Raw genomic sequence first — 26,157 nt, forward strand, 5'->3', positions numbered from 1 at the left:
ATATATAATTTTAAACCACCCCCAAATTTGTAAGCACTGTCCTCTGTAGTTGGAAGTCCAAGTAGTGGTTATGGGTGAGGAATGATGGGGGATAGGGGAGGAGGGATGTTCTTTTTCTTGAACTGGGTCCTGGTCACGTGGGTGTGTTCTTTTTATAAAAATTCACTGAGTTCTATGTTTATGATTTGTGTACTTTTCAGTGTGTATATTTCTCCACAATAAAATTTTTAAAAGTTTGTTAAACATGAGAATCTGAAAAGCATGAATAAGGGTACTGTGTCTCTCCCAAAGCTAACAGTCCCCATGCTGGCAATTACTTCCAGGAAGAACACACTATTGTTACGTGGACCTGTGCCCAGGCTAACACATAACACAGCTCCCACCAGGGACCAGGAAAGTGAGCATGGTTCAGGAAAAACCCAGGTCGGTTCTAAAAAGGGTCAATTGTTTGCCGTCCTCACACTGAAGGGTCAACTAGTTCCAAACTTCCCAGGCCACCTGCGTGGATGCCCCCCTTCCCAGTCCTACCCCCAGCAGAGTCTTCCAGCAGCTGGTCATCAACACATCAAGCTCACCCAGGTACTGCGGTTCATCTCCCTCTTCACTCAGCTCATACTCCACCCGGAATCCAGACACAGTGTCCGAAGCCGAGACCCAGGAAACCACAAAGCTGCTGGCTGTGATTTCAGTCACCGACTCAGAGGTGGCCACAACAGGAGTCAAGGGTGTGGTCTCTCCCGTCACAGTGTTGCCTAGAGTCACAGAGAGGACAAAGAGCCTTCAGCCACCGACAAAACTTACTACTATCATCTGGAAAATACCATTAAAAAAAAAAACGTAGGTGCCGGACCTCCCCATTAGTCCCAGTGGCTAAGAATCCACCTGCCAATGCAGGGGACATAGGCTTGATCCCTGTGTCCAGGAACTAAGATGCCACATGTTACAGGGCAACTAAGCCCACGCACCACACTACTGAAGCCCATGCACCCATGCTCCACAAGAGAAGCCACCGCAATGAGAAGCCCAAAGAGCAGCCCCAGGTCACTGCAACTAGAAAGCCCATGCAGCAGTGAAGACCAGCGCAACGAGAAAAATACAACGTGGGCATCCATATTCATCTGCGGGAGAATATGAATCGAGAAGGAAAGCACTCCCTGTGGGGAGCCCAGGTCTGAGACGGGCAGGCACAGATGGACGGGCCGCTGGGGTACGTACTGGTCACCGCTGGGCTCGTGCTGGTGGTGGTAAAGTCGAAGCGCGTCACGTCTCTTTGGCCATAGTGCTGGACGCTGATAAGTTGGCCCTCGTATACCACACCTGGCCTCAGGCCTTTGATGGTGTAGGAGTTTAAGTGGCCAGGAATGGTAGCTTCCTTCCAGCGGTTTGGAGAATTTTTCTAAAAATTTAAGTGAAAAAAAAAAAAATCACACAAGAATTTACAAAGATGATCACCGGGAGATGATGTGGAGCATTCTTCAAAGAAGAACGAGGAGTCTATGAAGCTCCATTTGAGGGGGGATATCATGGAAAACTGGGATCAGAATAGAAACCTGTAGCAGAATTTGTTAATGTTAATAATAATGGTTATTACAGCTAATATTTACTGATGATTTACTATGTACCATGTTCCGTGCTGTTTTCCTTCCATTCTCTTATTTAAGGTTTATCTCTTACCTCCTCCAAGTTAGTGGTATTATCATCCTGATTTTACAGATGAAAAAACAGAGTTATGTGACATGCCCAAGATTACACAAAGGGAGGCCCTGGGCTCCTTCCTTTTTGCCAGATTAACTATTCAGTTTAATAACAGCAACCTAAGGTGATAACCCAAGTTTTGCCATTCCCAATTTTTCAGTTTCCACAATGAACTGGGATATATTCCTCTGTGAAGTGGGAAAAGGCTTTATAGTCTATATTTATTTAGTGGGATACAAACCAAGTTTCTTACAGAGCAAAGGCATAATATTCCTTCATGACTCAGTTCCTGGGACCATCACATACGAGGCTTAATGCTGCTCTGGTTTTATGACTCATTCTTGGATATGAACTACTCCGTCAAAAGTGGTTAGCCAACTTCGGGCAAGACTGCAGAAGAATGTGATCTCAGTTTATTTAATCTTTGTCTCCAGTTTATATTTTCACATCCTGTCCGAATTTATTAATATATCATGGATCACAAAATGTATGGCAATAAAATGTGTAAAAAAGAAACATCCTTACTTCAAACAAGTTGAGATCATTTTAAGTATAAATATTCTACACTAATATAAGTCAAAATACATTTTTAATACCCAGTGATGTTACAATATTATCCAATCAACCAGTTCCTCAATAATTCAGATACTCAAGAGTCCCTTTATAATTTTTAAATAAATGAAAGTGATTCTAATACTCTCTAAATTTAAACACCTTGTTAAAAACATTACATTAGTCATTATAATTAGCTCAGATTTAATAGTAAGCCTTTCATTCAATGTGAACTTTTTTGGTTTGTTATTAGAAGAAAATACTCAAGAATAAACACTCAGGTGATAAATATTAAAGAAAAACCCAAAAGTGTTAAAAAAAAAAGTCAAAGAAATAACCTCCACTCTTTGGAGACTTCCTAACTTATTTACATTTTATGTGTGTGCTAAGTCGCTTCAGTCGTGTCTGACTCTGTGTGACCCTATGAACTGTAGCACACCAGGCTCCTCTGTCCATGGTATTCCCATGGTATTCTACAGACAAGAATACTGGAGTGGGTTGTCATGCCCTCCTCCAGGGGATCTTCCCGACCCAGGGATCGAACCCACATCTCTTAAGTCTCCTTTATTGGCAGGTGGGTTCTTTACCACTAGCGTCCCCTGGGAAGCCCTGATACACATTTTATACCTATGTGCAATTATCCCTTATTACTGTGGTCTCACAGACACTTAAGTTTAAAGTAAATAAAATCGGTGAAGAGAAATGAGAGACAAGAAAGTGTTAGAGGGGAAATATATTCATCCCATCGACTAACATCAATAGACAAAAAGTTCTGCAAATGGGCTACTACATATACTGTGGTCATTAACAAAAAAGGGTGAGAGAAGAAAAAGAATGATTTCAACAGCTTGAATTTTCAAAAAGAATTGAATACGATTACATGAGTTGGTCAAATGTTTTATTTTGCTTTGCTTTTTTAGTTCCTAGAAACCAATAGCTGTGATTTAAAATGGGCATTTTTCTCCTGTGCGTAGTTTCTCAAATTAATGTCATACATTTTGGAGAGATATAAGGGCAGGCTTGAGAGGGTAAGAGAAACTACAACTTAATAGATCAATATCCTCCTTAGTGAGGTTTCTTCAATTTCTAGATGACTAGTAGGAAGTCACAAAGTCATTCATTAAATACACTAACTATCCTTCATCTATACTTCTCTCTCATCATCTCTCCCTTCTATCCAAATAACTGCAAAGATTAGAAAGTAAGGTTTTATGAAATGATCATGGAAATTCACTGGAGGTCTAGTGGTTAAGACTTGGGGTATTCACTGTCACGGCCTGGGTTCAACGCCTCGCTGGCGAACTACGATCCCTCAGGCCATGTGGTGTGGTCAAAAAAAAAGAAGAAACAATCACTTAAAAAGTGAACCAAAAAAGAAAGATATTAACTTAGCTATTTTGTTTTACAAATCATGGAAAATGATGCCAGTAGTTTTCTTTCTCTTTGATGGAGTTGCAAGTCTTTTAAAAACTTTAGATTCTCTTCCCATGCTGGGTAAGAATAATTTTAAGCATTATCATTTCTAAGTCCTCACAAACAAGATGTTTCTAACATGAAGAGTTAAGTTCTCCTAAATACCAAAAGACAGCTAAGTCTGTATGTCAATTAGATTGACCACATATTGTTTGGTCACTGAACAAATACAGTGCCAAGTGATCTACCGGCTCAAAAACTGAAACACATTTTCAGAATCTGTTCATTTCCTTCTCCTTTTAAAAAAATGTTCGATTATTTACTTTTCTTTATTTCGCTGCACCTAGTCTTAGTTGCAGCACATGGCATCTTTTAGTTGCGCACACAGAAACTTAGATATGACATGCAGTATCTAGTTCCCTGCCCAGGGATTGAACAGGAGTCTCCTGAATTGGGAGCAGGAAGTCTTAGTCACTGGACCACCAGGAAGTCCCCAGAATCTGTTAATCAAGAGCTTCAATATCCAAGGTTTTTGAGCAGGATACTCACAGGTTTCCATCTAAGAATGTACTTGGAAATGTGAGATGATTCTGGTGCATTCCATTGGATGGGGTGAGAGTTGGGTTGACTTGGGGTCTCAGTGATGATTACTTGGACAGGACCACTTGCATCTGAAAATGACAATATGAGAGTTGGTGATCTTGAGCATTCCCTTACTTCAACTTAAAATTTAGTGCACATGACCATCAGTAAAGACAGTTTGCTTATCAGTAAATGGGAGCACAAGAAAAATTATCTAGAGTCAATTTTTTACATATTGACACTGGAAATCAATGAGACAAATCCTTTCTTTCTTAATCACTGCCAAATAACAATATTGTGTTAATTTCTGCTGTACAGCAATGTGATTCAGTTATACACACACATACACACACACACACATATATATATTCTTTTTTATATTCCTTTCCATTATGGTTTATTACAGGATATTGAATATAGTTCCCTGTGCTAAACAGTAGGATCTTGCTGCTCATGTATTCCGTGTAGGATAGTTTGCGCCTGCTAACCCTTCACTCCCACTCCATGCCTTCCCCACGCTCTTCCTTTTGCCAACCACAGGTCTGTTCTCTGTGAGACAAATCCTTTTTTAGCAGATAGATTCTTGTCTTTCACATGAAAAATGCAACTCAAACTTATTTATAAGCAAATAAAATAATTTTTAAATGCCACTTAGTTTGCTTTCTTCTCCATTTTCAAACAATTGTGAGAAAACTGTGGAACCACTATAACACAAATAATGTAATACAGAATACAAACTTCATTTACTTATACTAAACTTCTTTGAAGGAAATTCTTGCTTGTGGAGCTTTTCATCAAGGACAAATCTACCATCAAGAAAAAACATTCCAAAGGCCATATGACATGAGGTAAAACAAACACATTTCTAAATGGGGTAGAATCTTAGACAAACAGACAAAGGTAATAATTAAAGACTCAATTTTATTTTTCATCCTCTCAGTCTAAGATCCTATCAGTTTGGGAAAATGTTTTATTTTTATTCAAGAAGTCTGCTCTAAAATCATTCCATTGATTGGTCAAATTGCTGAGATCAAAATTACATTTTTTCAAAAGTAGTTATCAACAAAATGACATTTTGAAGTGTATACCAAATTTAATATTCCCACATCTTAATGTGTAAAACTATTACCAACAAATTTAGTGTGTGGTTTTGGTTCTTCTGCTTTTTTTTTTTTTAAAGGCAAAACAAGAGAAGTAGAATGAATTTCTTAATAGGGTAGATTCTATTTAGGATAATGATTAAATAAATGGAAAATTTATGCCTGCAGAACAGAACACTAAATACTGTCTTTTTTATGATGTCAATCAATGTTCAACTTATTAGAAATAAAAATAAAGTTCCTTGTAATAACGTTTCCAAGAATTTCTAACTGACATTCTGTTAAACAGAGCAAAATTTTGCATGTTAGCTAGAGCAGTTCAGCAGATTATTAACAGATTTAAATTTTCCATAAGGTTGTAGAAAATATATTGATTTTCAAACAATTATTATCTTCACTATTAAATTTTATTTGAAAATAAAGTTTTCTCTAGCAGAACAAATATACAACTTACATATCTGGATAGACTCAAAAGTTCTAGAATAATATACTCACTTTCATGATGAGAATAATTCAAAGTTTGGCTAAAGACTAATAAACATTCTTTAAATCTTAATTTCATCTAATACACATATTTGTAAGCTGTACAAAAACCAAAAGTAATAAATAAAATTCTCAACTTTTAATTCTAAAGTGTATAATTCATAGACCATGGCAGGGTGTTTGTTTTAATTAACTGGCAGAAGTCAATTCCACAACTCTCTTTGAATCACTCCCTCACCATTATATATATATATATATATATATGAACATAAATACATTTTAAAAAACAAACATTGAGGTAAAATTTTAGAGATGTGATTATTTAAAGTACTCCCATAATCAGTAAATATAGAACTATCACATTTTTATATTACAATTATTGGTATAAGGCTGTTTAAATATTGATCCTTAAAAGAAATCCTACCATAATTTCCTCATGTAAAGAGATGCCTGATATGTATTTTAGTTTAACAACCATGATTTTGAGAGAAAAAAGTTAATGATGCCATGAATGTACACCACCAAGAGTCATTCCTAAAGCTAACCTAGGATTTCGGATGATTAAATGCCAATGTAGGTTCATTGATTGTAACAAATATACCACTCTGGTGGGGATGTTGATATTAGGGGATGTTGTGCTGTGTGGGAGCAGAGGCAACATGGGAAATCTCTGTACCGTCCTTTTGATCTTGCTGTGAACCTAAAACTGCTTAAAAAGAGTCTTAAATTTTAAAAAAAGATCATGATGATTATGGCTGATTCATGTTGATGTATGGCAGAAATAATACTATAAAGCAATTATCCTCCAATTAAAAATAAATAAATCTTAAAAAAATTATGATGGTTACATGTTTATCAAGATTAAGTTTTAAATAACATAAGTGACCTTTACTGCCTACCTTTAAGCTTAATCATGCTGCTATGTCCACAAGGAGGAGGATAGTAAAGAAAAGGGGAGGAAAAAGAAACAGGCAACTCAGAGGTTTTTACTCAGTGATGGAGCAAAAGAACATAAGGTTTCCTCTAAAATTTCAAATGCTGGTTTGAAACCCTATGTTTTCAATGTTAGGCTTGTACCATATCTCACCTTTAGGGGAACTACCCTAAACAATAATAAGATATCTTGCATTTAGCACAATTTTGTTCAAAGAGTAAACAACTATCCATGATTTGTAAGGTCAATTAAATTCCAGCTATCACTCTACGCCACTTTTTCTATATATGATTAGAAGAGAAGAAATTTGAAAATTCTGACATCATTTACATTATTTCGACTTAGCATTTTGATAATCCTTTTGATAGTGGTTAATCGGTAAAACTTTGTAAAGTAACCTGAGCAATGACTCACAGCATTGTGAAAACTTGACTCCCTCTCTTATTCAATATAATCATACTAACTATGAAATAGTTATGAGGAGATATGACAAAATGTCTATACTTTCAAAACCAGTTTGAAATAAGGCCCAAATGAATAATTTCCAGTAATGGTGACCCTGGAGAAGTTAAACATTTATGCATTTGCAACGCAGCCCTTTTTTTGTTTATTTAGTTTGCTGAGATCTGTGCTTTCCTGGTTGTTTATTGACAAACCAAATGCCTCTTATCTTCTGTTAGTTTGAACAACTCTACTGAATCCTCTGTAGGAGGAACAAACAGAGCAAGGCTCAGAGACAACAGACTGGTGAACTGTTGTTCCGTCATCCTGCCCACACTCTGAAAGCCCCACAAGCCAGGCAGGAACCACTGAGTAAACCAAATACACAGATAAGACCCAGACTGTGTACTGAGGCCAATCCCCTCTCGGCTAAAATCACCTCTACACTCAATGAGCTCTTCTGTTATGAAGAGTAGAAACAAGGTCAACACATAAAAATCCAACACAGGAGGATTCCCTCCCATTTAGATTTCATCTCTGGCGTGTCAACCTACAGGCTTCCAGCACGTTGTTATGTGAACAGGCTTACTTTAAAAGAGACAGCGAGAAAAGTTCTCTCTAATTCACCGAGAAGGAAATCACTTTCAAGACCACCACACCAGTAAGAACCATAAATAGAGAGTAAGAGATTTTTTAGAAAAGTCTATCTTTTGGTTGTATCGTTTAAAAAAAAAGCTTCAGTTAAATACCTTCTGAACTTACAGTAATTCTGCAGAGCTTTAAAAATTATTGAACAACAAAAAAATTATTTTAAGTGATTCCTACACACAAATCTGCCACAAAATACAGTTTAAGAGCCAGATCAATCTGTGCTGAGAACCTGTTAAGCAAAGTCATCTTCAGCAGCCCAGACAGCCTCTGAAGCCAGGGGAGAGGAGGGTCTCTTCTAAGTTCAGAAAGGGTATATATGAATGGTTTTCAGGATCATAAATTATTAGTTTATGGAACTTAAAGGTAATCAGCTAAACTCTCCTCGTTTTACAGATGAGGAAATAATGAATGAAGCTTGACTTGTATTTACTTAGCAGCACGTACAAACCTGGACCCATGTCTTGGCAAACACTGTTTTTGGCCAAGTTGTTCCATACCTTCTTCTTTATGACAGTAAATCTCTTATCACATTAAAAAGAGACTTAGTTAACTGAATCTTGATTTCTGTCATAGGCAGGTTCCAATGTCCTGACGATCTCTCTATTTCTGAATATAGGCCACACCTTAACTTAGCAGAGAGTTAAGAGACTTTGATCTCAGTAATTGCTCAAGTAACTGATGCCTAAAAATTAATTTTGTTTTTTGATCACACCACAAGGCATGTGAAACTTCTCTGTCTAGGGATCAAACCCACGCCCACTGCAGTGGAAGGGCAGAATCTTAGTCGCTGGGCTACCAGGGAAGTCCACAATGCCTAAAAATTAGTTTCAGAATTCAACGCATCTTACTGTTGACTCATCATTCAGCAAAAATTAAATTCAGTTTTTTAAAAAATGAATAACACTTCCAGCTAGACATTATGTCCCATGACCTGAAAAAACTCCAGCAATAAACATTTTCGAGTATTTGAACAGCACTGGCAGAGAACTGACCAAGTTACTCAACTCTGGACCCAGGATATTTTGTTCCAGACTCCAAAAGATCAAACCCATGAACATTCTGACAAAAAGAGGGCCTGGATGAAACACGGAATGAATACATATCATGTGTATGATACACATGAATGAATGTGTATACATTTCATGCAATTTCTCCATGCAATCTTTCTGTTAAGAAACATAACATAAAATCCTGACCTTTACTCCCAGCATCAGTTATTCCATGGTTTCTATTTACAGGTACAGATGAGAAATGAAATTTAGCCAGTGTTTTAACCTAATGGAATGTTCTACAATGTTAAGAAACAAATTTGCAGGCACTTTTCCACAGCCTTCTACTCCTACTTGACTGAGAAAAAAGGAAAACCATTTAAGTAAAAAATATTCGATTAATGATTAGTGAAATGAGAAAAAGATAGGAAAAGGAGGAGATACCAATAAACACTGATGTTACCGTGTATTTTATCACACAGTGGAATAAAGCTACTTACCTGGGTAGGTCTGTAAGGGCTGGCAGGCCCACTCCCCAATGCCGCGGCCATAGCAGTAGCACTGGTACCTGACCCCCTGCAAATACTTCTCCCATGAGTCTCCAATTTGATAAAAGGTGCGGGTTTCTGAATCCTGACATTGATCTAAAACATACACAAATAAAATATTAAGCAGTCTTGAAAACTTAAAGTGACAAATTTAAATTTGGTGTGCTAGTGCACAGATTCTTAGTTTTAACAAAAACTTGCAACTGTCCTTACAAACATAGCAGTTCAAAAATGTTTTATTCATATCTTGTACCTTACTGGACAGTTAATGGTGAACAAGTACCCATTGGGAGGAATAATTAGCTTTCTAAAAGAATAACATTTCTAAATAAAAATGTTAAGATTTAGATTTCAGTATATATTGACAACCTGAATCTTAATTTGAGAAAAATAAATTAATTTTATATTTTACCCATCTTAATGCAAACAGTTTGCCATTTGAAGAGCAAAGATAAAATATCACTTTATACATGTCTTCAAAATGTAGATGACTTAATTTTACATATAAATGAACTGAGATAAACTTCAACTAGTTAATAACTTGCTGAGCAGCTTCTAAGAAAGCCTCTCAGGCCTCACACAGCTTTGGCAATCATAGGTCAAAAATACTCATCTAATCGGTTTGTTTTCTGGGTGAGCAACATGTCTCTTTGAGTGAAGGAATATTAATGGATTACCTTAAAGCTGGTAACACAGCTCTTTTAAGGCCCAACCCTCACTATTTGCTTAGATCTATTAAAAGGGCAGCCAAGAAAAATAAGGAATTTGGGAGGGAGATATTTACTGGCATAATCATTTGTCCACATTATTGCACAGTCAGCAAAGGAAAGTTCTCTTTCAGATATGAATTATCTTTATGATTCAGAACCAAAAAACAAAGTTGTTTCAATTAAAGTAAACCTTCATGTGTTACCAAATTCAGCAAAAATAAATGATGACCACCCTCAAGTTTAGATATTGGTCCATGATTAGAGAAAAGACTTTGCCAGGCTCTCTGCAGGCCATGATCAAAGTCTAGAGCCAGTTTCAATCAAGTAATATCAAAGAACTCTCCTTATCTGAAACTTGCTAGCTATACTCAGTGTTCAAATCCGGCTAGAGACACGAGGCTACTTACCAACAGGATCGCACTTCCACCGACCCCGGCCCTGACCGAAGCAGGTACAATTCAGCATGTGTCCCTCTTCGTGACGTTTGTGGAATGTGTCATTCACATTGTAAGTGATGCCATCGACGATGCACTGATCTGTTTAGGAAACAGTGGGATGGGTGGAGAATTTTTCTGTTTCACTGATGAAATAAAAGAAGCTATACTTTCCAAAGCATACAATTCCTTCCACTTAATTAGCAACATCTTCCACTAAAATAACTTTTCTACGGGCATAAACTTTTTTTTTCCCAAAGCTTAGTCAGTACTATACTTCTTGCAAAAAAAAAAAAAAAACATTTCTCTGTTATAAACTTGTACAGATTAGAGATCCAAGTATATACAACACATTTTAACTTTCAGAACAAGTTCTTGCTGGGTTCAAAATGACCTTTAGATCTCTGCTTGCTACAATAAATAGGAGGCAGATTAAACATTCTAATAGGATACCCAGCATGATGCAATGGTCTCATCTCTAGAATAGCAGGGCTAGGGAGATTCTTGGAATGTGTAAATAGAATACCATAAGTGACATTTGGAAAGTTAACAACGACAACAAAATCAGGCCAACTCTGTTGTTAACTTGCTGCGATCCTAAGAAATTACTTCCCTCTCTGGGCCTCAGCTCCTTCCTCTGTAAAATGAGGAGTTGGTCTGGATGCCTTCCGAGTGTCCTTTTCAGCTCCACAACATCGCATGTATCAGACCTGGATTGTGTCATCCATCGGGCCCCGTAAAAGGAGAACGAGTCCAGGCCAATGTCAACACAGAGGCTACATGGACTATTTATCAGCCCAGAGCTCTACCTAAGTCTTATTTTTCAAACCAAAGAAACAGAAGCACTGAAATGGGTTTAATAGATCAACAACCCTTATATCATACACCAGGGTCCAAAGGGAAAAAACTAGAGTGAACAAAAGAAATTGGTCTCTATGTCTTTTTCTCCTTGAATTAAAGGAAATCTGCCAAGATCTGATTTTAGAATAGCACGGTCTCTTTTCTTTACAAAAACTGCCCAGTCTTTTCTAGACAAGAATCCAGCAGCATAAAGAAAGAAAGTAGTGTCACTCAGTCGTGCCTGATTCTTTGCGATCCCGTGGACTGTAGCCTACCAGGCTATACATGGGATTTTCCCATAGATGGGATTTTCCAGGCAATAGTACTGGAGTGGGCTGCCATTTCCTTAAGCTAAAAGGATCAAGTGATATCAAGTGATCATTTTCTGTTCTTTGAAGTCATCTTTTTGGCTCAGGCTAAGTATTTACATCCTGGGAATGTTTCAGAATCTTAGAAATGCTCTACCAGATTTTCTTAACTGGCTGTCTAACATGCAAAATCTATCCAACACAGTAGACTAATGGAGTGGCATTGCATACTTCTTCTCCTGCTTTTGGTAAAGCACAGGTTTTCACGAAGAAGTCTGCTTCTCTGTATTCTCTGCCCTCTCAACTATTTTCATTAACAAGTGAGCATACCTCGGAGCTGAGAGTAGGCGACACACGTCCATTCTCCCCGACCATTTCCAACACATGTGCATCTCATCATGTGGCCCATATCATGCTGTTTGTCCCACTGGTCTCCAATGCGATACATGACCCCTTCATTGGTTGTACAGATTTCCTCGTGGGCTGTTCGGAAACAGAAGGGAAATGCATTACTGCATAAATGATCACAAGGGCTAAAATGTATGCAATATCATCAGGCTGGTTTGGTGATCCTAAGAACTCTCTTGGAAGGAAGTCTTCTGTGCCTCAAAAATTCACTGAACTCTGACTACCAGAGAGAGAAAACATAGTCCGAAGATGAGGTTTGTTTTAAGGAAAAATTACAGTATGGTTAAGGGATGTAAACCACAATTATGCCTACCCATTCAAGGGGTTTGTAATGTTCCAGAAGTCTGGATTTGACTACTGTCCCATAACATTGTCTAGTTTCAGCTTATTCTAGATCAAAGGGAAACAATGTGTATGGGTATAGAATTGTAAGTTAATACGTGTTTTCCTTCTAAATCCAAATTTTCTTTGCTGAAATGAGAGGAATGAAAGTAAGCCTAAGTATTAATAGTTTCCTTGTGATGTTTCATTGCCTCATATTCACACTTGACAGCAGCACATGGATTCTTAATTCTACTCTCAGAAAGTCAACTGTAGTCTAGTGGCTCTCCTAAATTTGAAAACAAAAGGTATTGGTTCTCCTTTCTTCATTCACACAAACTGGAGCACAGCCTTTTAAAACAAGATCCCTACTGATTGGAAAATACAGAGTCTGGGTCATTTTGTTGTTTAGTAAGTGATAGACCTTATTCTAAAGGTGTATGCAAATACTGCAGGTCTATAACTGCAGCAGTCACGTCAATGTTTTAAGCTACTCAGTTGTGTGCTTTTTACAAAAGACACATCTGTTTAAAAAAAAAAGTGTATCTCCAGACTTTTAAAAAGGATTTTTATTGTATTTACATGTTTTGGACTTTATAACAGTGGGATTTTTAAATCATATAAACAATTATATAATTCTTATACTTTTAAATAATTGTATAATTCTTACAAATTATATGAATAATTATATAATTCTTAAATATTTGATTACATATAGATCATGAAGTTTTCTGCTGTCTAAAAATTAAGCCTTAATGCGTGAAACAGAAGTAAGCCGAACATTATTCTTCTGTCTTACACCACAGACAGCTGCTTACAAGGGCTTCGTCTTACCAGCCATGGGGCAGAATCCAAACTTCTGGTCAGCGTCATAGTTCTGTGTGGTTCCACACCATTTCATGTTGTCCCTCCTGCCCTCAGAAGTACAGTCCGTGTAGTTGTGGTTGTTGTACAGGAAGGGAAAGTGGCACAAGGCACCATTGGAATTTCCACCTCGAGTCTGAACCAAAACTGTCCAAAACAACACACATGTCAGAAGAAAAAGATTACAACCGAGCTTTCCAATGTACAGTGAGGAATTACTGCGACTAAACTAGCCAAGTTTCTGCAACTAATTCAGAGTGTGTCTCAGAATAAAAGATGTCTAATAATACAGTTCTAAGCCTACTTGGTGTATTCACCTTCACCTTTCAAGCAGATTTAAATCCAATTTTTGCTCTCATTTTTCCAGCCAAAAAGAAAAAGATTAAATGGTCGCTTTGAATAAATCATGGTTTTAGCCAAAACAAAAGCAAGAGCACTCAGGCCTGCCTCCTATGTAGTCTTCAGCCTATGGGATTGCCTACTGATTTTCCCATACAAGCATCTTTAATCACATAATGATCCCAATGTGTCAAAAATAAATGCACTGGAGGGCTTTTCCTTTGGTGTCATTTCCCAAGACGACTAGGAAACTTGGGAGGATCTTTAACTGTGAAGTTAGTCCCATGTCCCCTGGGTCCAGATGACACAAAGGTGGTACTTCTCAAGTGTAGCCTTGAAAGGAACGCCCAGCTTGCCAGCCAATAAAAACAGAGCATGAGAAATGGGGTTTTCTCACTTGTGTTTTCCCCTGGGATACTCACCAGTATGGTCTGTACAGAAAGAATATTTCTGGTCTTGCTCATAATTGGAAGTTGTGCTGCACCAGAGGTGTCCATCCTGCCGCCCTTCAGTCGTGCATGAGTAGAAAGTCCTGCCATTGTAGGTGAATGGGAGGACGCACGGCTCTCCGTTGGAGTTGCCACCGTAAGTCTGGGTTATAGCTACAAGCATAACCAAAAGGGTCTCAGTAAACATAGTTGCGCTTGTCTCCCACTATTGTTCCTTATTTTCAGCTTAACTGAGGCTGACCTTGTGTCCTCAAAGGGGGGAAAAATACTATGAGTATGACCAGCTATAAGTATTAACCAGATCATAGTGTTATCAAAATACCTTACTCAGAAAGCCACATGTTTTTTGTGGGTAGAACAACACCTGAGTTCTTCTTCTGACATCCATTGTTACCACCTCAGCCGCCATGCCTGTTTCCCATTTGCAAAGCTATTGGGTTGGCCAAAAAGTTCATGCGGGTTTTTCTCTAAGGTGTTACTGAAAAACTCGAATGAACTTTTGGCCAACCCAATATATTACTACAGGTTAATTAAGGATGCCGCTCAAGTGATCCTGGAGGGGAATATATGGTTCTGTTGGTGCTGTCAAAATTAACACAAGAGGCTGTACTAGGGGAAAAGTCAAGTGCACCAATTATTATTGCTACAATTATCACCACTTTTATACCCTGGAAGAGTTTCATCAGGTTGTTGAAAGAAGTTTACATCACAAAGGTTCAGAACTTTGGGATTTAGAGTACTAAATAGGGATGGATTAGTTTACTCAGAAAGTAACCTCTTTTAACATTTTAGACAGATAAAAATACACAGTAGCTTAATACTCACTACAGGAAAGAAAACACATAGATTAAAAAGACTGAAAACATATATATCAAATGCCAACCATGGCTGTTATCATAGGCTGGTAAGGTTATAAACGTTTCTTGTTTTATTGTTTTACATTTTTTGGTAAATGAATGTATTGCCTTTCAAAGTCTAAATAATAAGAAAGTTATCGGTCCTCTTTTTAAAAAAAATAACACTGACCTGTCTCTTGGCAGCTGACTCCATTGCCCAGGCAAGTGCACAGCATTTGCTTATTCCCTTGTGTCTTCAGCCACTGCATCCCCACAGAGTAAACCACACCGCTGTCTGTGACACAGTGACCATACGGAGGCGGCTGAGGATGAGGCTGGGGCTGGTAGATGGCCGGTCGGATATCAGTGAAGGAGCCAGATCCTGAGGACATGAGAAAGAAAAGTCACAGAGCTGGTTAAGGGAAAACTACTTCCTGGAGTAGTTTTCTGGGATCTTCACAGTCTCATCCAGATGACTCTACAATCCGTCTTGTTACTGAGCTGGGATTGGAAAGAAATGCCCCTCCCTCTTTGCATTAGCTTTGGCACTCAGCCTAAGAAATAAACCACAAGAGGCTACCCAGTGTTCTCTACCTTCCAGCTTACCTGGAGCTACCAAGAGTGTACTTCCAAATCACCAACATTATTCTGCCACTCCACAGAGCAGGTACCTCCCATGACTGCTTACTCATTTCAGCAAGCCAAAGCCCATGACTTTACAGTCCTCTACACCTGATCAGCTGACTTCATTCTTTCCATTTCATTCAGTTCAGATCACTTTATCCTTTGTTCTATGCCTCATCTGCACTGATCTTCTCATTATCCCTTCCTGTACCCTGAGCTGTCCCCAGGCTTTTCCCTACCCTGAGCTGTCCCCAGGCTTTTCCCTTGGCCGGTAATGGTCTGTCTCACCATCTCTTAGCAGCTCCCACTAGCCCAATATATCTGGGCATCTCTCTTCCTGATATTATTTTGAGAAGTCTCTGCAGCTCTGCAGCAGACCTCTCGCCATCGATGTAACTCTGAGCTCCTCAGACCGTGCCCTGGGCAGCCATATTGGATTTTCTATTCACTACCCCTTCTCCTTCTACATTTCATTTCTCCAAAGATTATTTGGGAACTCTGTCATGGTTTTTTCTCTAAAATCAATCAATCCTCTTAAGACAGCTTTCATTTCAGAGTAAGACAACAGAATATGCTGATCTTTTCTTTAAACATAGAAATCTGTTCTCTTGGGGGTCAGGCCCAAGGAGGAGCAGAATTAGAACTGAAGCTAGAATGCTGGTAGACTGAATTTAGCATCTCTCTAAGACAGGCCCCTTAAGACAGCTTTCCTTTCAGAGCAACACTGGAACCCAAATACTTCATAGACAATGGTCCCAAGGTCACACATATCAGGGGAACATGGCATCTGTTTTCATACACCCCCCTTGGGAGAGTCACAACGCAAAGGAATATTAAGCTCCTGTAGAAGAAAGTTTTTATTGGTTTAACCCCATGTCTCTCAAACTTTTTTGAACAGAGCCATTTCAGTATTAATATTAGTAATACTAAAAAAATAGATAGCCATCATTGAATGCTTACTCCCAATTAACCTCTACTCTTTTTAATTTAAACTGCTTCAGTAGGCTGAGATTAGTAATTGTTTCTTTTTTAGGTTAGCAGCAATTTTACTGAAAGTAATCAAATAACTCAAAAAATGTTATCAAATCCAATCTTGTTCTCCTTCCTAAGTGCTCATGGCAAGATGAAAACTCATCAAAAGGAGGAAAATCCAAGTAAGTAATTAATACTTTTTGCTAAATGACCTAGAAAGACTAAACAATAAGGCTAGTGCACTGTACAGTGAAAACTTGATAAAACAGAGCAAGAATAACAACAGAAGTACACATTCTTGACCGCCCTCTTTCTTTCTTTGGATTCTTACAAAACAAGCTATAATGCAAAGATCCTAATCTTGTACTAGAAGTAATTAAAACCTATTTTTTTAAAAAAGCTTAAATATTATGTCATTCCTTCCCATGTCTAGGACTCCTCTGAATTTTTCAAATGTAAAAGCCAATACATGAAGAAAATGACTGTGCATTATTTTATGGAATGCAACAAGAGTTTGCTGGAGCATGGAAACCACACATAAAGGATTGTTTCCACAACAAAAAGAATAGAATGTCAGGGTAAGGAGATATATGCCATTCTGAAAAAGAACAAATGTACTTTTCCCCACTTTTCCCAGCAGAGGAATCAAGGGATCATGTAACTCAGCAAAAGTTTCTCATTTCCATTAAAATGTACTTTAGATATTCAATATACATACACAAGGGTATGTATATGAATATCCACATGTGTATTGATCTACAGATCTCAATATATTTATTTATATCTTTGTATATAAATCATGTAGGTTTCATGATATAGTAATTTTTCTTGGCCATCAGTTTAACCTCTTGGAACTAAAATTAGTCCCCCCCCCCCCCGCCGCCACCCCGATCCATTTTAGTTTCATTTTTATTTAAGTTTAAAAAACTTGATAGTAAACAAAGTTTTAACTAACAGTCTGCAAAGGAACTCAGCTTCATAGCCACATCATCCTTCAAGGGCACACCAAGGGAAAGATGGCTTTGCGGAATGCTTTGTGCAAGGTGCCCCGTTTGGGTCCCCGGGGCCCCGTGCCTCACCTGCGGATGTGGTCTGCAGGGTGGTATGCCTCTCACACTTCCACTCGCCACGGCCGTTGCCCGTGCAGATGCACTGAAGCAGGTTCCCCCGGTTGTCCTTCTTGCTCCAGGTATCCCCAATTCTATAGGATGTCCTAGTGTCCTGATCGTTGCACCTGTCTGTGGCAGAAAGGAAGCGTTAAAACATGTAAATCAGTTTGAGCTTGGCAAGGGCTTGATGCAAACCTAAAATAACAATAGAGTTGTTTCTAATAAGGACCTACTGTATAGCACAGGGAACTCCACTCAGTACTCTGTAATAAGTCTGTAATGGTGGTGGTTTAGTCGCTAAGTTGCGTCCAACTCTTGCGACCCCAAGGACTGTAGCCTGCCAGGCTCTTCTGTCCATGGGATTCTCCAAGCAATAATAATAGAGGGGACAGCCATACCCTTCTCCAATCTCCCCAAACCAGGAATCGAACCTGCGTCTTCTGCATTGCAGGCAGATTCTTTCGACTGAGCTAAATGATCTAAATAAATGATCTAAAACTGATTCACTTCGCTGTACACCCAAAACTAACACAGTACTGTTAACTATACTCCAATAAGAAGTTTAAAAAAAGAAAAAGGAGAATACAGTGCTTCAAGTTTGGTAAGCTGTTTTTGGATGATACCTTTATATTCAGCTGTGGTGCCATGGGTGGTAAACTTTGGAAAGATGTGATTGCATTTAAAACAGTGTGAAGGAAGCTATACGATGTAGTCTAATTCCACTCATCTGTTCGCCAGAATGCTATTTTTTTTCACTCATTAAATTTTCATTTAGTCCTTCAGTTCACTAAATTTGATAAAAATCTTTCATCCATTACATTTTTTCACATTGTTTATTTGATTAAATTCATCCCCTCGCTTTCTAGTCTTCCCTCTGTAGCCTCCGGCTCTCCTGGCTTTGAGTCATGACTGTTCACAACCTGCCTTATCATAAGGAATTTTCTCTAGAAAACTAGAAACAATAGGGAGGCAAGTAGGTCTCATAGGATCTCAACCAACTGCCCCAAAGGAGCTATTAAAAGCAAGCAGCATCTGTTTTTTCATTTGTTATGTAAAACAATTCAAGGCACCACCAACTTCTCTGACTAAAATATTCTCTCCCCTGGTCCCACCCCAACCCCTACCAAACACAAACCTATTTAACATTACTAATAAAATGGCATCTTTTGAATTGCTCATGGTGTTAACTCTTTGATGGGAAAGTGAGATTATTAATATAAAATAATGTTTGTTTAATGTTCATTTAGTCACGTCTGACTCTTGTGACCCTATGGACTGTAGCCCACTAGGCTCCTCTGTCCATGGGATTAGACAGACAAGAAAATAAAATGATAATTTGTAACTAAATTACCATCAGTCTATGATTATCTGGCAAATAAACTGTTTCAATTATAATCCAGCTTTGCCCATATGCTGCAATGTGATAGAGAGGATTTGATTGGTTTGTGAAACAGAACTATACTGGGTTAGATAATAAATAATTAGTTGATGTTAAGTTCAGACAAATACAGACACATATTGATCTCCCACCACAGCCGAAGTCTGAATAAAGATAGCATTGCTGGTGACACTTTTTCCCAAATCTCCAACCAAGTGTTGTCTTCCCCTGAACCTCCATAGTACTATTTCAGTATCTATCTCAAAGTGTTTAATTCTGTGCTTTGTAGAAGATGATATATATAAGCCTTTCTCATCATCCTGATCTACTTACTAAGTTCTCTCTGACGAGTTGGCTAATGTCCAGTTCATTTTTGGATCCCTACACCATCCTGATGAAGTAGGGACTTAAAAAATTTCATGGAAGAAATGACTTTTCTTTGAGAAGCTTTTCCCAACTTGTTATTAGAAGAGCTTTAAATAATAAATAAGAGTTTGAGTCAAACATCTAACTTGTCTTAAACTAAAACACTGCCACCGAGGTCTTGGAAGTCTGATAATCATAATAAAATGTTAATTGTAAGAGAACTGGCAAGATGCTCAAAAACATTTAGTTTAAATTGCTATCACTATTTAAAAGAGATTATTTTTTGCTTGAAAGAATTCAAATTTGGATGGTGAACATGATGAGATGGTTAAAACTTCCAGCTAGATAAGACATGTTCAAAATATTTAATTTGATTTTAAATGTATAACACTGATAGTTGATAGCTGTATTGCTTCCACAAACTTAATAGTTTGACACTTCAAAAAAGGAGCATTGAATCCCTAAGGTGAAAAGTAAGGCCTCGGGGCAATCTTAGAAGGAGCTACAGAGATACCAGTGTTTCTTTCAGAAACTTGCAAAGTTTAGCTTCTTCACAGCACTAATAAACCTACAGAGACACTGTCGTTGACCTCAGAATTGGGGTTAAACATAATTTAACCTATGGGATAAGTACCTTTTATTTTCATCAATTTTGCTAATGTATGTGCCTTACTTAAATGTCAAGCATAGATGGAAACCCAAAACTTTAGAGCTTTGCTCCTCTCTGTGTCAAGAGCACTCACATGCCCAAAGATGCATGTGCCTGTTATTTTAAAGATTTCCTTGCTACTTAGAAAATATCTCAGCGATCACTTAGATGAAACACTGGCAACTTATCTTCAGGTCTGCGACACATTTGGCACTGAAATGAACATTAAGTTTTTTTCTCAGTAGCTGATAACCTAAGACCTTATTGAAATAAGCTGTTTTATTTTAATTTAGTCTTCTTTGAAGAAGTAGAATAAGTTGGTTACAAAATTTTTCTTGACATCCAAAGGTTAGCATGTTATGGAATGGAGCGCTGTACGTGATATCATATGACAATTCTCTCTAGGAATCCAGAAAACAATGCCTGACTTCATCTTTAACATACAGATCTAAAACGTACTTCTGGAGGTGCAAGTGATACGTCCACTGCCTTCTCCCAGGCAAGTACAATCCACCATCATCCAGCCCTGATAAGGCTTTTCCCAAGTCTCCCCGACAACGTAGGAAGTACCAGCAGCCTGATCAAAACATTTCTCAGCTGTGGGGAAATTGGAAGGAAAAACAGAAAGAAAAAAAAAGGAGTTATTTCAAATTGTGCTGTCTCCCTGTAATTTAAAGTATATTGTGTAAGCAAAAACCCAACCACATTTTTTTAAGTGGTACTCTGTTCAAAAAGAAAGGCACGCCCTGTAACTAAGCACAGAGCAAGTAACCAAAGTGAAAGGAAGCTCTAGCCAAGTTGGCAGGCAGAAATTCTGTTCTCCTAACAAGTACACGGGTTGTACATCTTCAGCTAGCACCGTTCCTCATACCAGTATTTTGAGCAAAAAGGATCTATGTGCCTCCTGTGGATCTATGAATCTCTTGCATAGTGAGAATAAATATGCAAAATTCCAATCTTAATTAAAAATGACCAATTATGAATGCCTGCATAAAATGACAAGAAAGCTATTTAAAATTTGGATTTCTGAAAAAATAGAGGCAACACAAAGAAAATAAAAACCTCTGTATTAGAGATCAATCAGAATAAAATTTATAGCCAGAAACTCTTAGATTTCTATCTATAGAGTTCAGCTAAACATTGACACCAAAGGAAACAGCAATTTTTGACAAAAAATGAGCAAGAGATGATAGAACACACACCACATACAAACACGCGGTGTTTCTATCTGCTGCGTTCCAATAAAGAAAGATGTTGAAAGCCTCATTTTTTTTCCCTTTAAAAAACTTACATCTGGACCAAGGAGAAATCTGAGAACAGATCTTACAGAAAACAAACGACTTCCTCCTAAATCTTTCAACTCTATCTTAAGCTTTGAAAAAAAATTAAGACTTCTATTGATACGTGTATAGTCAGTCATGTCTGACTTTTTGCCAGCCCATGCACTGTATGCAGTCTACCAGTGTTCTCTGTTCCCAGAATTTTCCAGGCAAGGATAATGGATACTGTTTGAGTTGCCGTTTCCTACTTCCAGATCCAGGAACGGAACCCAGATCTCTTGCATCTCCTACACTGTCATGCGGATTCTTTACCAGGGCGCCACCTGGGATTCCCTAAGACTTCTATACATGGTTGGGAATTTGAACCGATTCCTTAAAGAAGACTATGGATTACACAACATTTCATTATTTTAAATAGAATTCTCAGTCTCTTATCTTTTTTATTGGAAGACAGGTATCTTGTCATGTCAATTTTGACTCAACCCAACATTGTGACTGTGTATCCCACCCCCATTTATCCCCAAGTCACACACCTATGGGCTTGCAGGTCCATTCTCCTTTCCCATTACCCAGACACACACACTCTAACATGTAACCACCAGTCTCGTGTGGTCTCCTCCAGGTGTCACCAATCTTGTAGGACTGCCCCCCTTCATGGCAGCGGTCTGTTCAAGATAAAAAGCAAATGTTACAGACAGTGGGACAGAAAATAGTTTTAAAGCAGAAAAAGTCTCATATTCCAACCCCTTCAGCTGGCCAAAGAGAGCAGCTTTCCCATCGGGGACAGGGGAAAAGTTAACAGGTCTGGTCATTTTGGGGTCCTTCAATTGAATGTCTGGTTTAAGCACAATGGGAAACCACAGAGGAAATCTGAATAGCAAAGAAAGGAGTCATAAATCCTGGATCCCCAGAGCGATCACAGGAAATTGAGTTCTAAAGCAGAAAAGAAAGGCTGCCAGGCATGGCCTCCACACACACATAGTGGGTTTAGCCTGAGACTAATTCAATGCAAAAGGCACACTAGACCTAGAATTCCAGCTTGCAGGATGTGGAGAGTCTGTACTTCACCCTAGGATAGAAATGTCTTTTTGATGGAAAGCAAATAGATGTATACATTGCAAGTGTGGAAATCTGGTTAAACACAAGGGCACATACAAAGGTTAAACTGTCCACTGTGTAAACAGTATGTAAACACTATAGAACAGACTCTTAACATATACCGATAATCTTGGATAAATCCTAACATTAAATATAGGACAGGCTGATTGGGCTTATTCACAAGAGACTGATTTGTCTTTTCCAGAAGGCTGTACATCATGCTTTTTGGCAGGGGTGCCACTTACTTCCCTGACCAGAGATTGAACCTCCACCCCCTGCAGTGGAAGCTCAGAGTCTTTACCACTAGACCGCCAGGGAAGTCTGATTTGTCTTTTAGACTGAGCCTTTAACAGACTTATACAACGATGGATTAAAAAACACTAAATGCTGTGTTAATAGAAGCTATTGGTAACCCAATGAATCATACTGGAAAGTTTGACTTAGCTAAACTAGAACTGCTGAGAGTAAGTCCAGATCCCTAAGTACTTTGGAAAATTCATTCCACATTATTCCTAGGAATAGAGAGCTCTGCTTCCTGGTTATAAACTACTGGTTACAAAGAAACCAGACTGTTTCTGTGAGATCCAAGCAGTGTGTACATTGCTAACAAGACTAGCAGAACACACAACGGCTAATTCATTCTTCGTGACCATCTTTCCGATCACTGCGGATCACCACATGAGCAGTCTGGCTTGAAGATGCCCAGATAACATAAAATGGGCAACTCCTCTAAGAATGGGATGGAACCCAAGAGATTTGCTTGGTTAGGCTACGGACGTACGTGTACACACACACACACTCTCTCTCTCTCATAAATGCAAACAGACTGAACACTGCCTCCATCTGTGCTCAGAGCCACCTTTCAGAGGCACAGGAATCAGCTGTGTGGCCATAGAAGGGTTTCTGCTCACCTGGGATAAATCCCCACATTAGGAATATCCAGTCATGGATAACAGAAAATGACAGAGATGGGAATGGAAAAGTTCACATTGTGTTATCTCAGCGTTCCTGGACAGAGGCCGTTCTTACTTGCAATGGTGCAGCTTATTCTCCCTCGCCCAGCCCCGATGCAGGTACAGTCCCAGATCATGGAGTCCTTCGGGCGCTCGTAAGTGTCGCCCACCCGGTAGGTGTTCCCAGTGTACTTGTCAAAGCAAGTCTCTTCAGCTGAGGGAAGAAGGAAAGTCCACGTGAACCTTACATAGGGAAAAACTTTTCTATTCCACTACTCTCATCCAAGGGAAAACCTACTTTTCTATTCTGTGAGTAGCAAGGGACAAGTGGAAAGTTTTTAAAACTTGAAGTAGCAGATCTCAATTTTACCCTAGGGTCTAACAAAGCCTCAGTTTTCAACCTTTGACAAGTTTTCTAATTTTCTGGTGATGAATTTCCATTGGAAAGGATTCTCAGGCACTTAGGAAAAAGCTATAAAGCACAACCTTAGAACCAGCTAGATTGTGAAGGAAGGACTTTAGATTCCTCTCTCTGGCTCAGAAAATCAAACCAAGGTCCACTTAAAAATAAACAGTCTGAAGAGCTCCCACCCCCACCCCAGCACTGGCCCTTGTTAATCCTACTATTTCCATTTTAGTCTCATCAGTGGTTCTCTGCAGGAGTTGCCATAATTTATAAGAAATAGATCAAGGGTCATAAAGGAATGAGAACTTTGAAGTGGTCAGTGGCTTTACGTTGAAATGCAGCTGACAAATCGCTTGACAATGTACTGCCCAAAGTGCTTTCTGCCCCATACTCTTACAGTCTAAGATTTGGAATTACTTTCTAATAAGAATTTTATAAGCAATTCTTTCTATTTGAAGGGAGAAAGAACACATATCATTCATGTTTTGGGAAAGTAAAACAGAAAGACCCTAGAAACTACTTTGGGATATATTTGTTCTTTTGTTTGAAAAGTAAAAAGAACAATATAATTTGAAAAGCAAATATAAACAGTTATTAAACATGTTTAAAGATAATTTTATTAGGGAAATGGGATATGTAATTTTACTACTAATCCTAAATTTAATCAACAAGCACTACTTCTCTATCTATTAGATTCTAATAACTATAATAATTAGAAGATACTAAGAACTAGGCAGGCTCCCCATCACTTACGTTCAGGCTTGCTCTCACAATTAAAGCCCCGGCTCCCTCCATAACAGGTACAGACCAAGGCACTGCCCAGGTAGGTGCGCTCCCACTGTTGGTTTATCTGATAGTGCTTTCCATTGTCATAACAACCAGCTGTAAGAAATGAAGAAAAAAGTCATTAAATTTGGATCCTTCCTTTTTCCAAAGTATGGAATTTTCTTGCACAACTAAACTGATAAGCCAAAGCAACAAACGAAGGGGAAAAAAGTTAATCATCAAAGCATCAGAAGAATTAAAAGCAACTAGATATCTAACGAGTTAACCACACATTTGCACATGTAGATATTTAGGTATTCCTTTTGTTTTTCTTTTGACTTAGTTAAATGTTATACAATGATGTCATTTCCATCTGGCCAGGGGTCTGCACCAAAGGAATGGAAACATTTTGAAAAGCAGATAACTGGGAATTACATTTTAAAACGTGCAAGGAATTTCAGCGCTCTTTGGGGGTAATAAGTCAAGAAGGGTAATGCTAAGCAGTTTCCATTAGCCAAGGAAAAGGGAGGGTGTGTCTTTGAGAAACTGGAAGAGGAATTCCAATCTCTGTTCTTGGAGAAGCATCCTGAGAAAGCATTTTGAAGCACTTACATCTCATTCAAAGTTGGAACAGCATAATTATTCAGCTACTCTCCCCTCAACCCCATTTTGACAGTATTTAACCGATTACTTAGTAACAAAGAAAATAAGCGTAAGGACCACACTAATCCCAAAAATAAAAGTTTAAAGGGGTGCATCATTTTTCTCTTTAAAGACGAGTTCTGGTTAATTCAAAGGAGGATGACCTGAGTCTGTACCAGCCCTGCTGGACATCGCTGAGCTCCGCCTTCCAACGCCTTATCTTACCTAAGCCCACAAAACCAGCTTGCTCAAAGCCAGTCTTTTATGTCCCCCTCTCATTTAGGAGTACACACACTCCACGCGCGCGCGCGCACAAAACTCCAGTCACAACTTTGGTTGGCTTTCTGGCCCCGTCCTGAGGCAGCCTGTTCCAGCCCACGGCCAGTACTCACGTTTGCTCTGACTGACAGTCAGCGGGGACTGGGGCTGAACGATCTGCTGCGCCTGTCTCCTGCTCTTCGAGGCTCCCGCGGAGGGTACCGCTGTCCCCAGGGACAGGACGGCCAGCAGCAGCAGCAGCCCGGGCCCCGGACCCCCGAGCATCTTGAGACGGTGAGGCAACTTGCCACTTAAGTTTGGTTCCCGTCGCAACCTGCGGGCGGAGTCCCCTTCCAGTACCACCAAGAGAGTCAGGGCTGGAGGATGGGGAAAGCGAAGGGTAGAGGGACAGAGGGAAGGAGAGGACGAAAGAAGTTGTGGCTGCAGGTCCCCTCGCCCCCGCTCGCGATTAGGGGTCCCCCTCTTCCCCGTGGAAAGCGCAGCCGGCGCGAGCGGCCGAGCCCAGAGAACCAGGGTTTATATGGGACGGTCCCTTCCCGCCCCCCGCGAGGCCCCGGGCGCCGGGGAGGAGGGACCGGCCGGGCCCCCTCCCACCCTCCTCCGGCCGCAGCCGCCGCCGACCGCGCGCCCATTGGCCCAGGCTCCGGGTGACGTCAGGGGAACTGTGGGTTCTCCTTGAACAAAAGAGATGCTGATCGCCCGCCAGGATTGGGACAGGAGGACTTTTTTCGGTTTCCTT

General features: G+C 39.2%; 1 protein-coding gene across 10 annotated transcripts in view; it reads right to left on the reverse strand.

Moving 5' to 3' along the window:
- The window catches only part of FN1 (fibronectin 1), a 69,343-nt gene extending 43,479 nt beyond the window's left edge, over positions 1-25,864 (reverse strand). For all 10 annotated transcript variants that reach the window (XM_052661243.1, XM_052661240.1, XM_052661239.1 and 7 more), the window contains exons 1-15: positions 25,532-25,864; positions 24,486-24,614; positions 23,403-23,540; positions 21,809-21,940; positions 20,455-20,592; positions 17,573-17,731; positions 15,088-15,279; positions 14,035-14,214; positions 13,244-13,420; positions 12,011-12,163; positions 10,506-10,634; positions 9,341-9,484; positions 4,210-4,331; positions 1,216-1,396; positions 576-752 (exon numbers count right to left, since the gene is read on the reverse strand). In XM_052661243.1, coding sequence (XP_052517203.1) covers positions 576-752; positions 1,216-1,396; positions 4,210-4,331; positions 9,341-9,484; positions 10,506-10,634; positions 12,011-12,163; positions 13,244-13,420; positions 14,035-14,214; positions 15,088-15,279; positions 17,573-17,731; positions 20,455-20,592; positions 21,809-21,940; positions 23,403-23,540; positions 24,486-24,614; positions 25,532-25,682 — 2,302 coding nt within the window. In that variant the 5' untranslated portion in view covers positions 25,683-25,864. The remainder of the gene's footprint in view (positions 1-575; positions 753-1,215; positions 1,397-4,209; positions 4,332-9,340; positions 9,485-10,505; positions 10,635-12,010; positions 12,164-13,243; positions 13,421-14,034; positions 14,215-15,087; positions 15,280-17,572; positions 17,732-20,454; positions 20,593-21,808; positions 21,941-23,402; positions 23,541-24,485; positions 24,615-25,531) is intronic.
- Between the last annotated feature and the right edge of the window lie 293 nt (positions 25,865-26,157).

The sequence above is a fragment of the Budorcas taxicolor genome, chromosome 2 (assembly GCF_023091745.1).
Source record: "Budorcas taxicolor isolate Tak-1 chromosome 2, Takin1.1, whole genome shotgun sequence".
NCBI lineage: Eukaryota > Metazoa > Chordata > Mammalia > Artiodactyla > Bovidae > Budorcas > Budorcas taxicolor.